Genomic DNA, 14,354 nt, shown 5'->3' with positions numbered 1-14,354 from the left:
ATATAGATATATAACATGTGTTTAGTTGATTTTAAAAGTCAAGTTAGAAGGATTAACTTTTGTTTGCGAACAAGTTTAGAATTAACTAAACTATGTTCTAGTGATTACAAGTTTAAACCTTCGAATAAGATAGCTTTATATGTATGAATCGAATGATGTTATGAACATCATTACTACCTTAAGTTCCTTGGATAAACCTACTGGAAAAGAGAAAAATAGATCTAGCTTCAACGGATCCTTGGATGGCTCGAAGTTCTTGAAGCAGAATCATGACACGAAAACAAGTTCAAGTAAGATCATCACTTGAAATAAGATTGTTATAGTTATAGAAATTGAACCAAAGTTTGAATATGATTATTACCTTGTATTAGAATGATAACCTACTGTAAGAAACAAAGATTTCTTGAGGTTGGATGATCACCTTACAAGATTAGAAGTGAGTTAGCAAACTTGAAAGTATTCTTGATTTTATGTAACTAGAACTTGTAGAATATATGAAGAACACTTAGAACTTGAAGATAGAACTTGAGAGAGATCAATTAGATGAAGAAAATTGAAGAATGAAAGTTTTTGTAGGTGTTTTTGGTCGTTGGTGTATGGATTAGATATAAAGGATATGTAATTTTATTTTCATGTAAATAAGTCATGAATGATTACTCATATTTTTGTAATTTTATGAGATATTTCATGCTAGTTGCCAAATGATGGTTCCCACATGTGTTAGGTGACTCACATGGGCTGCTAAGAGCTGATCATTGGAGTGTATATACCAATAGTACATACATCTAAAAGCTGTGTATTGTACGAGTACGAATACGGGTGCATACGAGTAGAATTGTTGATGAAACTGAACGAGGATGTAATTGTAAGCATTTTTGTTAAGTAGAAGTATTTTGATAAGTGTATTGAAGTCTTTCAAAAGTGTATAAATACATATTAAAACACTACATGTATATACATTTTAACTGAGTCGTTAAGTCATCGTTAGTCGTTACATGTAAGTGTTGTTTTGAAACCTTTAGGTTAACGATCTTGTTAAATGTTGTTAACCCAATGTTTATAATATCAAATGAGATTTTAAATTATTATATTATCATGATATTATCATGTATGAATATCTCTTAATATGATATATATATACATTAAATGTCTTTACAACGATAATCGTTACATATATGTCTCGTTTAAAAATCATTAAGTTAGTAGTCTTGTTTTTACATATGTAGTTCATTGTTAATATACTTAATGATATGTTTACTTATCATAGTATCATGTTAACTATATATATATCCATATATATGTCATCATATAGTTTTTACAAGTTTTAACGTTCGTGAATCACCGGTCAACTTGGGTGGTCAATTGTCTATATGAAACATATTTCAATTAATCAGGTCTTAACAAGTTTGATTGCTTAACATGTTGGAAATATTTAATCATGTAAATATCAATCTCAATTAATATATATAAACATGGAAAAGTTCGGGTCACTACATGAATTACCTCAACAACTCGCGGCTGTACATAACACTTTCCATGTCACAAATTTGAAGAAATATTTTGCTAAAGAAGATCTCACTATTCCATTAGACGAAATCCAAATCAACGAAAAACTTCAATTCATCGAAGAACCCGTCGAAATAATGGATCGTGAGGTTAAAAGACTTAAGCAAAACAAGATACCAATTGTTAAAGTTCGATGGAATTCTCGTAGAGGACCTGAGTTTACATGGGAATGAGAAAATCAGATGAAGAAGAAATACCCGCACTTATTTCCAGAAGATACGTCAACACCTCCAACTGCTTAAAATTTGGGGACGAAATTTATTTAACGGGTAGGTACTGTAGTGACCCGAACTTTTCCATATTTATATATATTAAATGAAATTGATATTTACATGATTAAGTGTTTCAACATGTTAAGCAATCAAACTTGTTAAGACTTGATTAATTGAAATAGGTTTCATATAGACAATTGACCACCCAAGTTGACCGGTGATTCACGAACGTTAAAACTTGTAAAAACTATATGATGTCATATATATGGATATATATATAGTTAACATGATATTATGATAAGTAAACATATCATTAAGTATAGTAACAATGAACTATATATGTAAAAACAAGACTACTTACTTAAGGTTTTCGAAACGAGGGATATATGTAACGATTATCGTTGTAATGACATTTAATGTATATATATCATATTAAGATATATTAATACATCATGACATCATGATAATGTAATAATTTAACATCTAATTAGATATAATAAACAATGGGTTAACAACATTTAACAAGATCGTTAACTTAAAGGTTTCAAAACAACACTTACATGTAACGACTAACGATGACTTAACGACTCAGTTAAAATGTATATACATGTAGTATTTTAATATGTATTCATACACTTTTGAAAGACTTCAAGACACTTATCAAAGTATTTCTACTTAACAAAAATTCTTACAATTATATCCTCATTCATTTTCATCAACAATTCTACTCGTATGCACTCGTATTTGTACTCGTACAATACACAGCTTCTAAATGTATTTACTATTGGTATATACACTCCAATGATCAGCTCTTAGCAGCCTATGCGAGTCACCTAACCATTTTGGAACCATATTTAACATCTAGCATGAAATATCTCACAAAATTACAAACTAATGGAGCCTATATGGAAGCCCTATATTCACGTGAATGAGAGGACTCACAAACACATTCATTTTTTAATTTTCTTGAATCAAATTACTCTCTCTCAAGTGTTCTTCCATTGTTCTAAGTGTTCTTCATCATCTTCATCAAAATCTAGCTCAATCTAGTACATAAATCCATACATAAACCAAGTTATAAAACAACTACTCAAGAACACACCAACAACACTTCCAAGTTTGCTAGCTTACTTCCAATCTTTCAAATCCACTTTGAGTGGTCATCTAACCTCAAGAAATCTTTCTTATTTACAGTAAGATATCTTTCTAATATAAGGTAATACTCATATTCAAACTTTGATTCAATTTCTATAACTTTAACAATCTTATTTCAAGTGGAAATCTTATTTGAACTTGTTTTCGTGTCATGATTTTGCTTCAAGAACTTTCAAGCCATCCAAGGATCCTTTAAAGCTAGATCTATTTTTCTCATTTTTAGTAGGTTTATCCACAAAAACTGAGGTAGTAATTATGTTCATAACATCATTCGATTCATATATATATATAAAACTACCTTATTCGAAGGTTTAAACTTGAAATCACTAGAACATAGTTTAGTTAATTTTAAACTTGTTCGCAAACAAAAGTTAATCCTTCTAACTTGACTTTTAAAATCAACTATACACATGTTCTATATCTATATGATATGCTAACTTAATGATTTAAAACCTGAAAACACGAAAAACACCGTAAAACCGGATATACGCCGTCGTAGTAACACCGCGGGCTGTTTTGGGTTAGTTAATTAAAAACTATGATAAACTTTGATTTAAAAGCTATTATTATGTGAAAATGATTTTTCTTATGAACATGAAACTATATCCAAAAATCATGGTTAAACTCAAAGTTGAAGTATGTTTTCCAAAATGGTCATCTAGACGTCGTTCTTTCGACTGAAATGACTACCTTTACAAAAACGACTTGTAGCTTATATTTCTGACTATAAACTTATACTTTTTCTGTTTAGATTCATAAACTTAAGTTAAATATGAAACCATAGCAACTTAAATCACTCAAAACGGATTTAAAACGAATAAGTTATGGGTAAAACAAGATTGGATAATTTTGCTTGTTGTAGCCACGTGAAAATTGGTAACAAATCTATATTAATCATATCCTAGCTAACTTATATTGTATTATACATGTATTCTAATATATTATGTAATCTTGGGATACCATAGACACGTATGCAAATGTTTTGACATATCATATCGACCCATCTATATATATTATTTGGAACAACCATAGACACTCTATATGCAGTAATGTTTGAGTTAGCTATACAGGGTTGAGGTTGATTCCAAAAATATATATACTTTGAGTTGTGATCTAGCCCGAGACGTGTATACACTGGGTCGTGGATTGATTCAAGATAATATATATCGATTTATTTCTGTACATCTAACTGTGGACAACTAGTTGTAGGTTACTAACGAGGACAGCTGACTTAATAAACTTATAACATTAAAACATACTCCCTCCGTCCCAAATATATTGTCCATTATTCTATTTTGGGATGTCCCAAATTAATTGTCCAAATTCTTTTTCAACCAATCAAAAGAGGTTATTCTGGAGAGAGAAGATATATTATTGGTGGAGAATGAAGTTAGTGGAATTTTCTAAAACTGCGTGTTTTTTATCTGAGGACAATAGATTTGGGACGGAGGGAGTATTAAAAATGTTGTAAATATATTTTGAACATACTTTGATATATATGTACATATTTGTTATAGGTTCGTGAATCGACCAGTGGCCAAGTCTTACTTCCCGATGAAGTAAAAATATGTGAAAGTGAGTTATAGTCCTACTTTTAAAATCTAATATTTTGGGATGAGAAAACATGCAATTTTATAAATGTTTTACGAAATAGACACAAGTAAATGAAACTACATTATATGGGTGAATGATCGAAGCCGAATATGCCCCTTTTTATCTTGGTAGCCTAAGAATTTGGGAACAGACCCCCAAATTGACGCGAATCCTAAAGATAGATCTATCGGGCCCAACAAGCCCCATTCTAGAATTTGGAATGCTTTAGTACTTTGAAATTATCATGTCCGATGGGCGTCCCGGAATGTGTGACAACCCGGAAATTTTTGACCAAAAAATAAACTTAATCTTTATATGTTTCCGACACGATAAGCAAAATCTGTAATATTGATTCTAAAAAATTTTGAACTAATGTTATATATTCAGTTAACCTTTGACTATTGACCGACGATTCACGAACATCTATTTGTAAATAGATATATATATATATATATATATATATATATATATATATATATATATATATATATATATATATATATATATATATATATATATATATATATATATATATATATATAAATTTTGAACTAATGTTATATATTCAGTTAACCTTTGACTATTGACCGACGATTCACGAACATCTATTTGTATATATATATATATATATATATTGGAATATTAATTATTCATAAATTACTTGCAATGTGAATTTAAAAACTGATTTATGTATATTAAATAAAGATATATACATATATATAATTTCAAGTTATTTAGTAAACGATAGTAACATTCGTTTATTTATTCGATTGATATTTAGATAAGTTAACTAAAGCGTTTAAGATGAACCAGTAAAACACTAATTTGCTACAGTATTTTCGAAGTGCTACAGTACCCGAAAAGCTACAATGTTTTCGAAAATCACTATTTGCTACAGTAAAACACTATTTCAAAATAAAAATGTATATATGTATATGTATATACTACGAGACGATAATTTATAGAAGCAAATAACCAAAACACTTAATTGATTAAAGCTACACTTCGAGTGACATAGTTTATCAATGATTAAGTTTAATTTTTGATAAAGGTACACGTCGCGTAACGAAAAGTACTAGTTTTCTAAGCGTACGAAAATGCGTTCGAGAAACCGGAACCGGGACATAAGTCGAGTGACAATGTACGAGTCATTGGAACAAAAATTACAAGTCAACTATGCACATGAATTTAATATAATATATAATTAATTATATAAATTAAATATATTATATTTATATTATAAAAATATGTCGACAAACTATAAAACAAAAATGGATGTGAGCTGTCAGCAAGAGCCATGCAATCGCATAGCTATAAGCTTGTGAACCCATGTGATCGCATGGGGGCAGGATTCAGCAAACATGTATAAAAGCTCGATCGTTTCGCAGTTTGAAGAACACACACATATTCACATCTATCTATCTCCGTATTATTATATTTATTATTTATATTAGAATTATTATTTATATATTATTATTATTAAGATTAATATTATTAATATTAATTTTTTTATTATTATTAATAGAATTATTATTATTAAGTATTTTACATAAAATACTACGACGAAGTCATGAGCGTGTTATTTTCAAAACAAGCTTTTCGAACGGGTTAAAGCTAAGAAAATTACGGGTTATAGCTATGGAGGTTATGGGTATTACTTGGGGGTTATGACCATGAGTCAAAGGTCAAACCTAGTGTTTATCATCTCTGTTGCATCTACGTACTTTTCTGCAATATTGAATCACAATATTGATATGTAAGCATTTATATTTTATCTTTTATATATTAATAGTGTATCCATGTCTAGTGCTCGAGTATATATGTTTATACATGCTTGTATGCTTTAATTTTGTCGTTAGATAGTTTATGATGAATCACGAATTAAATACATGTGTTATTGATAAAAGGTATATGATATGCATGTCGTTGGAAAGCTGTCAAAAAATTAATAACTTTTCATTTAGAAATCGTGTGTTTTCAAGGAACGGATTAAAAGTTATGGTCAACTGAATTATGATTAACATTAATCGGAATTGCTTTTGAATCTGTAATTGATATTTAAACAACTTGTTTATGAGATTGATAAATTGGATTTTCAAATATTACTAATCGAGTAAATGAATTTCTATATAAGGCACGTCTCGTCTTGTTGAACAATTGTCAAAGTTGACTGTCTTATCATGTTTTAAAGCTTTATAAACACTATAATCTGATTTTACAAGTATTGGAAAACTATATGAAATAATAAAACATGTTTGATTGCCATGATAATTCAAATATAATATAGCTCCTGAAATAAAGAAATATTTTGAGTTTGATAAACTATAATTTCGTTCAATTATCAAGACTTATACTATGTTAATAAACATGTATAGATTTAAAGATCATATTGGGTCAGTTTGACTTTTGAGATGACTTTTGTTAACTTTTGCGTGTCGGTCTCGAGCATTAGGATTGGGATACACTATGACCCAACCTAGCTTATTAGACATGTATTGACCAAAATATATTCTCTAGGTTGAGATCTACGATTAATTTTGCATTCTGAGTTTCGGTCACATTTCAGTGAATGACATTATGTGCTGCTAAGGTGAGTTTCATTTGCTCCCTTTTTAATTGCTTTTGCAATCTATATTTTTGGGCTGAGAATATATGCACTTTATTTTAAACAAAATGGACACAAGTACATACTAAATTCTATACTGAGTTTGAACCAAAAATCCCTTAGCTTTGGTAACTAGTAACTGCCGGTTATAAGAACTGGTGGGCGCGAGTAGTAGTATATGGATCCATAGGGCTTGATATCCCCGTCCGAGCTAGAGCACTAGCCTTTTAACGGACGTATGCTATTTGAGAAGCGTACACGTTGGTTTGCGTGTATTATTAAGATGATTATACAATGGGTATAAATTATATATACGTTAAGTTTAGTTACCAGGGTGCTCAATTTCATAGAATATTTTGATAAACGTTTCTGGATGAAACAACTGAAAACTTGTGATTCACCTTTATATACAGATTATGCGCAACATTAAAACTATGAACTCACCAACCTTTGTGTTGACACTTTTAAGCATGTTTATTCTCAGGTTTCTAGAAGTCTTCCGCTATTTGCTTATACGTTATACAAGCTATGTGCATGGAGTCATACATGCTTTATTCAAGAAAACTTTGCATTCACAAAATCATCACCATGTATCTTATTTTGACTGCATTATCAACGGATGTAGTATTGTAAACTATTATATACAGTGACTGTCTATACGTAGAAATCATCAGATGTCGAAAACCTTGGATTTATATATATTCATTTATGGTGTGCCTTTTCAAAAAAATGCAATGTTTACAAAACGTATCATATAGAGGTCAAAACCTCACTATGAAATCGATGAATGATGTATTCGTCCAAATGGATTTGGACGGGTCTTCACAGAATGATGGGGATATTCTATATGCATCTTGTTAATGTCGGTTACCAGGTGTTCACCATATGAATGATTTTTATCTCTATGTATGGGATGTATATTGAAATATGAAATCTTGTGGTCTATTATTATGATTTGATAATATATAGGTTAAACCTATAACTCACCAACATTTTTGTTGACGTTTTAAGCATGTTTATTCTCAGGTGATTATTAAGAGCTTCCGCTGTTGCATACTAAAATAAGGACAAGATTTGGAGTCCATTCTTGTATGATATTGTGTAAAAACTGCATTCAAGAAACTTATTTTTGATGTAATATATTTTTATTGCAAACCATTATGTAATGGTCGTGTGTAAACGGTATATTTTAGATTATCATTATTTGATAATCTACGTAATGCTTTTTAAACCTTTATCGATAAAATAATAGTTATGGTTGTTTTAAAAATGAATGCAGTCTTTGAAAAACGTCTCATATAGAGGTCAAAACCTCGCGACGAAATCAATTAATATGGAACGTTTATAATCAATATGAATGGGACATTTCAGAATTCGCAGTGGAACGTCGTTCCTCTTTTAAGAACGTCGTTCCTCGACTCTAGATGTAGAACGCCGTTCTGGATGTTGGAACATCGTTCTTGGCTTCATGTGGAACACCGTTCTTAATTAGGAACGTCGTTCTTGAATCGTGCTCTAAATGGCATCTTGTTATGTTTCCATTTCCTTTGTAAATTTCCCAGGTAGAACGTCGTTCTTGGCTTTAGAACGTCGTACTTGATGATGGAACGACGTTCCTTGATTTTGAAACGTCGTTCTTGTTGTCAGGATGAGCACTTTGCAGTTTTCTTGATACATTTGCACACTTTGGTCAATTTTACACCAAATTTACACTTAGAACTGCAATAGCATTCAGAACGCGATAAAAACCCCAGATCATAGCTTTTCGAGCACTTTGGAGACGAAAACCGAGTAAAACGGGGTAGATATTGCGTGAGAAACATAGCGTGGATGAGTAATATTAGTTGCCCTCTTGAATCAACATTTCAGCGAGAGGCTTGCAGCTAGAAAACGTGAGTTGTGCCTTATGTGGGATTGTTCTGAAATCCAGTAATCACGTTCTTTTTGGATGCAGCGTAGCTCTTGATTTATGGAGACTGATAAGGAGATGGGTGGATGTAGCTTTGCCGACTTTTAATAATTGGGACGAATGGGTGAATTGGCTGGACGCATGGCGTGCAAGTAAGGAGGTAAAAGACAAATTATACGTTATCATTGTGGTTACTTTATGGCACATTTGGAGATTCCGAAATTCTACGAATTTTGAGCCTAATTCGTTTATGAAGAGCACTCTATTTGACTCTATTCGTATAGTATCGTTTCGATGGATTACTAGTAGAAGTTCGGGCATTATAAATTGGAATTTATTGCTAGCTAAGCCTTTGTAAGGTGTTAAGGGGTTATGTTGGTAGGGTTCGGCTTTTTGCCATTGTTTGTTTCGTTTTGGGTTGTGGTTGTAAGTTTGTTCCTCTTCTAGCAATTCGTTAGAGAGGGTTGTTTATATTTATATATATTTTGGCCGTTCGAAAAAAATAAAAATAAAAATAGTAGGCTCCCAAAAGATTGTAGCTTCAGCTAGTAATCCAGTCACGGTGTATGGATCCATGTTTGATGTCGGTCGCCTATTTACCAATTAACCTACACCATGAAAACAAAAATATAAAATGAGAGCCATATCAATCTATTTATGAATTGATGGATTGGGGTCAAATGGGTCGAAAATTGTATGAAGATAGTATTGTGAACTGATGTGCTCTGTTAGTCAGTTGGTGAAGTTAAAGGATGATGAAATACAGAGATATAGGGGTCAAAAACAGGTTATACGTAGAAAGAATATCACATGAGCTGCACGTGTAATTAATTTAAGGGCAGTTATGCTTAGTTGGTTCTAGGGATGTAATTGGGATTAAAAAATTGTTTAAGGACTTTTTGGTTGATAATGATGAAAATGGCTAAAATGGGTTAACACACGGACCGTTTTAGTAATTTTTGTTTTTTTTTTATCTGCTTAAACTCAGTGCATATAAAATATTTTACAATGAGTAGCATATACTAGCATATAATTTTCTACGGTGTTTTTTGTATATCTACACGAAATGGTGGTAGCATTTTACTAAATTTATATAGAACACGATCCAGTCGCTGTAAAAAATATGCCCTAATTTAATTTACTCCTAGTTTATCACTTCCGCGTTTGACTTGCCCACTCTTTGCACTCCAGTTCCAAATTGTAGCTGGATGCCCTAAATCGATCAAAAAGCGCAGAGGTAAATCTTTGTCTCTTCTTTCTTGTAGAAAGGCTAACTTTGTATTGTTGTATTCATTAGCTCAACAACTCATTGTACTGCGGATTAAGTATAATTTTCGTTCAAGTTCTATTAATTTTTCCCTTTATAAATTCGATTGAGAAACAGCACAACTACACAATACTCTAATCTGAATTGAAAATTATCTTACTCGAAACTCCTAATTTTCTAGCCCTAGATCTGATATAAATACTATCCATCTTGAAAGAACAGTGCGTTTAATTTCAGGAAATTTCTTTGATTTCTAAAATTTTATACTTCCGAAAGTTGAAAGAAATGTCCTTTTTATCTTTAAAACTACTGAAATTCTGATAATGCGTTCCTTTTTCTGTGAATGTTAGTTTCAAAAAGTTAAGTTATAATTTACAGTATAAACAAGGTTTATGTTTCTATAAATCGGTTTTTTTCTCCTTTTCTTAATAATATACATGTCACCTATCTTCTGGATAACACTTTTCACTTTTATACTTTCGGTTTTATTGATTTACATTATATATTGCAGACTTGTGGAGTGTATATGATGAAAACTCGTCGTCGAAGTTCGGATAGAATCAGCTCCCTTCCTCAAAACATAATCGAAGCAATTTTAACTCTTATGCCAATCCGAGATGCAATTAGAACGAGCATTTTGTCAAAGAAATGGAGATATTATTGGACAACTATGCCCGAACTTGTATTTGATCACAATCTGGTTCAATCGATACTTGGTGGCGAAATTTGGTTGAAATATAAGCTTGTCAATGCGATCTTCCATGTTTTGTTAATACACCGTGGTCAGGCGACACTAAAGTTTGAGCTTGATGTCAACAAATTGGGCATGACAACCGAGTTAGACCAGATCATATTTTCTCTTTCAAGGAGAAGTAATGTGAAATGTTTGATCATTGATACTTCAGATTCCTTCTACAAACTACCCGCATCGTTCTTTTTGATACAAGGATTAGAATCTTTAAAGCTATTAAATTGTGATTTTGAACCTCCATTGACAATTAATGGATTTAAGAAGTTGAGGAACATGTCCTTCTATAATGTTCAAGTTTCTTCTGAAGTGCTGCAACATTTCCTCTCGAGTTGCCCACTACTTGAAAAAATCGTTTTGGTAATTTGCATATAACCTTTCATGAAACTCCTTCACTTGAAAGATATCATTTTTAATGTATGTTTACTGATGCAGGGTGGTTATGAAGAAGAATATGTAGAAGAAAACTCCTTTACATTTGTACAACTTTTTCAGTGTGTGCCTTTAGTTCATACTTTAGATATCTCAAAGTATTACATGAAGGTGATTTTGGTTAAAAGATTGTATGCATCTCATACAAGAATCTTGTGATTGCTAAACTTTGATTTTTTTCTTTTCCTTAAAGTATTTGGTTGCAGGTGGTATGCCAAATAAGCTTCCAACTTTGCTTCACCTTAAAGATGTTAGTTTGGATGTGTGCCTAAGGGAACAAGATATCATTTCATCCGTCCTTTGTATAATCAGGAGCTCCCCAAATCTAGAGGCACTTTTCTTTCTGGTATATAATTGTATTGCTCATCATAATAGGTTCTTTAAATACAGGTTTAATGACATTTAACAATGTTTTCTGAATTAGATGTATGATAATGAGAATTTGCCGACTCAGGAAAGTTCCATTAAGTTTGTTGATCTCCAAGACGACTTGAGTTTGACCTTGGATCATCTTACGTATTTTGAGATAGCAGATTTTAGTAACATTTCGTTTGAAATGGAATTTGTGAAACTGATCTTGGGTAAGGCGCCTTTACTGAAAATTGCACGAATTGTGCTTAAGGACAATGTTTCTGTTGACGAACAAGTGATAATTCTTACCGATATGATTCGTCTTCCATTTCCACGTGCATCACCTTCAGCACAATTAATTGTTGAACGCTCAAAAACTGAAGATTCTTAAGGATTGTCAAAGCAAACTGATGTGGTTTTACGTGGACTGTACTTGTCGAGTACATGTTTAATTATGTTCCCTTATGTTCTCTTATGTCATATGAACTATGAAGTGCTACTTTTTGCTTTATCTTAAATCAGAAGCTTGTTGTTGAAGGAAATTATCCCTCACATAACTCAGTTAAGTTCATTATTGTGTACATACTGCTTGATCTTATTGGTTTTTTAAATGCAGATTCCTAGTCAATTTTTTAAATTTACAATTGACTAGGAATCTATGCATCACCTCTTTGGTAAAAGTATAAAGTTGTAAGGCCTGTTCGGGTTACTCGGTAAGGGCGAGGAATCCGACTCCATATTCTGATGTACACAGTCCATCATGATTTTTTTGTATATTTGTCATTTTGTAGTTGTCTGTCATGTTTGTGATAATCACGTTATCACCTCCGTAAAGGCAACCTTTGAGACATTCATGTGCTTGCCTCTGCTGTTGTTAATAAGAAAGTCTGCAATGTTGCACTAACTATTGCATTTATTGCACTAACTATTGCATTTATCTACTATCATTTTAGATCTTTCACAAACAGATTTTCTATTCTGAGTAGCTGTTTGTATAGGTAATTTACTTTAGTGCATTTCGACTATCTTTATCCTTTGTGAATTGCTCTTTTAGCCCACTATAGCACTATGCATGCGATATCTTATATAGTACTATAGATTGTAGTATTTGTAATATCTTCTTACTACTTACCTTTTGCACGTAGCTTTTATACTGAATGTTACAACTATAACAAAAGATGTTAAATTTAGTACTTAATGAATAGCACATACAATATGTTGATCAAACCAAAATCGTATTTGTTAAATAGATTTCGGGTTTGAGTGCTTGATTTGGGGAAAAGAGTGGATCGAATGTTTTAACTCCAATAATTGTACGAACCCCGATTTGAAATTTGGATTTCAAGGGCGTAAAACAATCGATGAGATTAACCTTACTCGATTGGAGTTGAGTAAGTTAATATCTTAGAATGAAGATTAACTCCGATGGCAACCGAAATCTTAATCGGAGTCATATTATCAGCTGGAGAAATGTCACTGCAATTAATTTGGGCAGATTAACATTAATGCATCCAGTGTTAGTGGTTGAATGATCCCGATCATGTATTTATAGGTGTTATGAGGGAATGGTGACGTGACACATGTCCCTTTCATGGTTGTAACAAACTTTGCTAATCCCAAGGAGTGACGTGGCACCTGTCCCTTTCATGGGAATAACGAGCAGATCCTAACAAACTTTTCTAGATTTGTGGGCTGACGTAGTGTGCAGCTTGTTTGTGTGTTTGTTCCGGGATCAAGTACTCGTTCCAGGACAGTGCTCCTATTCCGGGACGAAGCGTTGGTTCCGGGAGTGTGGAAGATCCGCCTAGGATATGACGGATGGATGCCTTGTTTAACCAAGAAGGTTCTAACTGATGTTTTACTCCAAGTGTTTCTTCACGGTAGTGTTGTGGCCGGGCAAGATCGTAGCCAGTTTATGGGTAACCTTGTAGAGGTTACCGGGTGCCTGATATTCATGGTTCAACAGGCCTTTTTATGTGATGACATGGTTCCCGGCTTCTTAATGCTCTTGCATCCGACTAGTTGGTGTCGGTAACTTGCATTATTGTCCGAGCTGGAACTTCTTGTGGTGTCCCGGCCTCCTTCCTGCATGTGTTCATAAGTGACCTTCTGGTCCGACTACTAAGATGAGGCCGGGAAGATATTCTCTGCTCGTAATGACGTATGCCGGGTACATTATATCTGGGGTGCTACTAATAATGTGCCTTGTGGAGACGGATTATTACGCGTATCATCAAGTTCCCCCAGTTTGATAATGGTAGCCGGAACGGTTACCTTTGTCAAACTCAAAAATGAGCCTACGTTCCTGATTGGATGTGCATTAAATGCTTGACAGTTTTAAAAGACAGTTTCTGCAGACACGCCCCCTTTTGTGTTTTTTCCATTTTTCAACTTTTTGGAACGTTATTCGAGGAACATCTTTTTGCAATTTTAATCATTACCTTTATGGATCCGTCCTTTGATCTGGACAGTTAGATCAATTTCTTTGAAACCTATAAATAGCCACCTCTCTTCAA

General features: G+C 32.5%; 2 protein-coding genes across 5 annotated transcripts in view; both read left to right on the top strand.

Moving 5' to 3' along the window:
- Positions 1-9,398, top strand: part of LOC139900547 (uncharacterized) — a 54,610-nt gene extending 45,212 nt beyond the window's left edge. Inside the window, exon 2 of the mRNA XM_071883313.1 lies at positions 9,001-9,398. Coding sequence (XP_071739414.1) covers positions 9,001-9,398 — 398 coding nt within the window. The remainder of the gene's footprint in view (positions 1-9,000) is intronic.
- A 777-nt stretch (positions 9,399-10,175) lies between these two features.
- LOC139896951 (F-box/FBD/LRR-repeat protein At1g13570-like) lies at positions 10,176-12,695 on the top strand. Of its 4 annotated transcripts, none has more exons than XM_071879584.1 (5): positions 10,176-10,277; positions 10,819-11,415; positions 11,491-11,598; positions 11,681-11,833; positions 11,942-12,695. In XM_071879584.1, exons 2-5 carry the CDS (start codon positions 10,834-10,836, stop codon positions 12,227-12,229), a joined length of 1,131 nt encoding a protein of 376 aa, XP_071735685.1. In that variant the 5' UTR covers positions 10,176-10,277; positions 10,819-10,833; the 3' UTR covers positions 12,230-12,695. The 4 variants fall into 4 exon arrangements, with proteins under 4 accessions (XP_071735685.1, XP_071735683.1, XP_071735686.1 ...); XM_071879582.1 differs by having other exon boundaries at positions 11,912-12,691; XM_071879585.1 differs by having other exon boundaries at positions 10,209-10,277; positions 10,857-11,415; positions 11,912-12,690.
- Positions 12,696-14,354: the final 1,659 nt, after the last annotated feature.

Source organism: Rutidosis leptorrhynchoides, chromosome 3 (genome assembly GCF_046630445.1).
Source record: "Rutidosis leptorrhynchoides isolate AG116_Rl617_1_P2 chromosome 3, CSIRO_AGI_Rlap_v1, whole genome shotgun sequence".
NCBI lineage: Eukaryota > Viridiplantae > Streptophyta > Magnoliopsida > Asterales > Asteraceae > Rutidosis > Rutidosis leptorrhynchoides.
The sequence above is the reverse complement of the archived record's forward strand: the minus strand, read 5'-3'. Positions and strand labels throughout refer to the sequence as shown.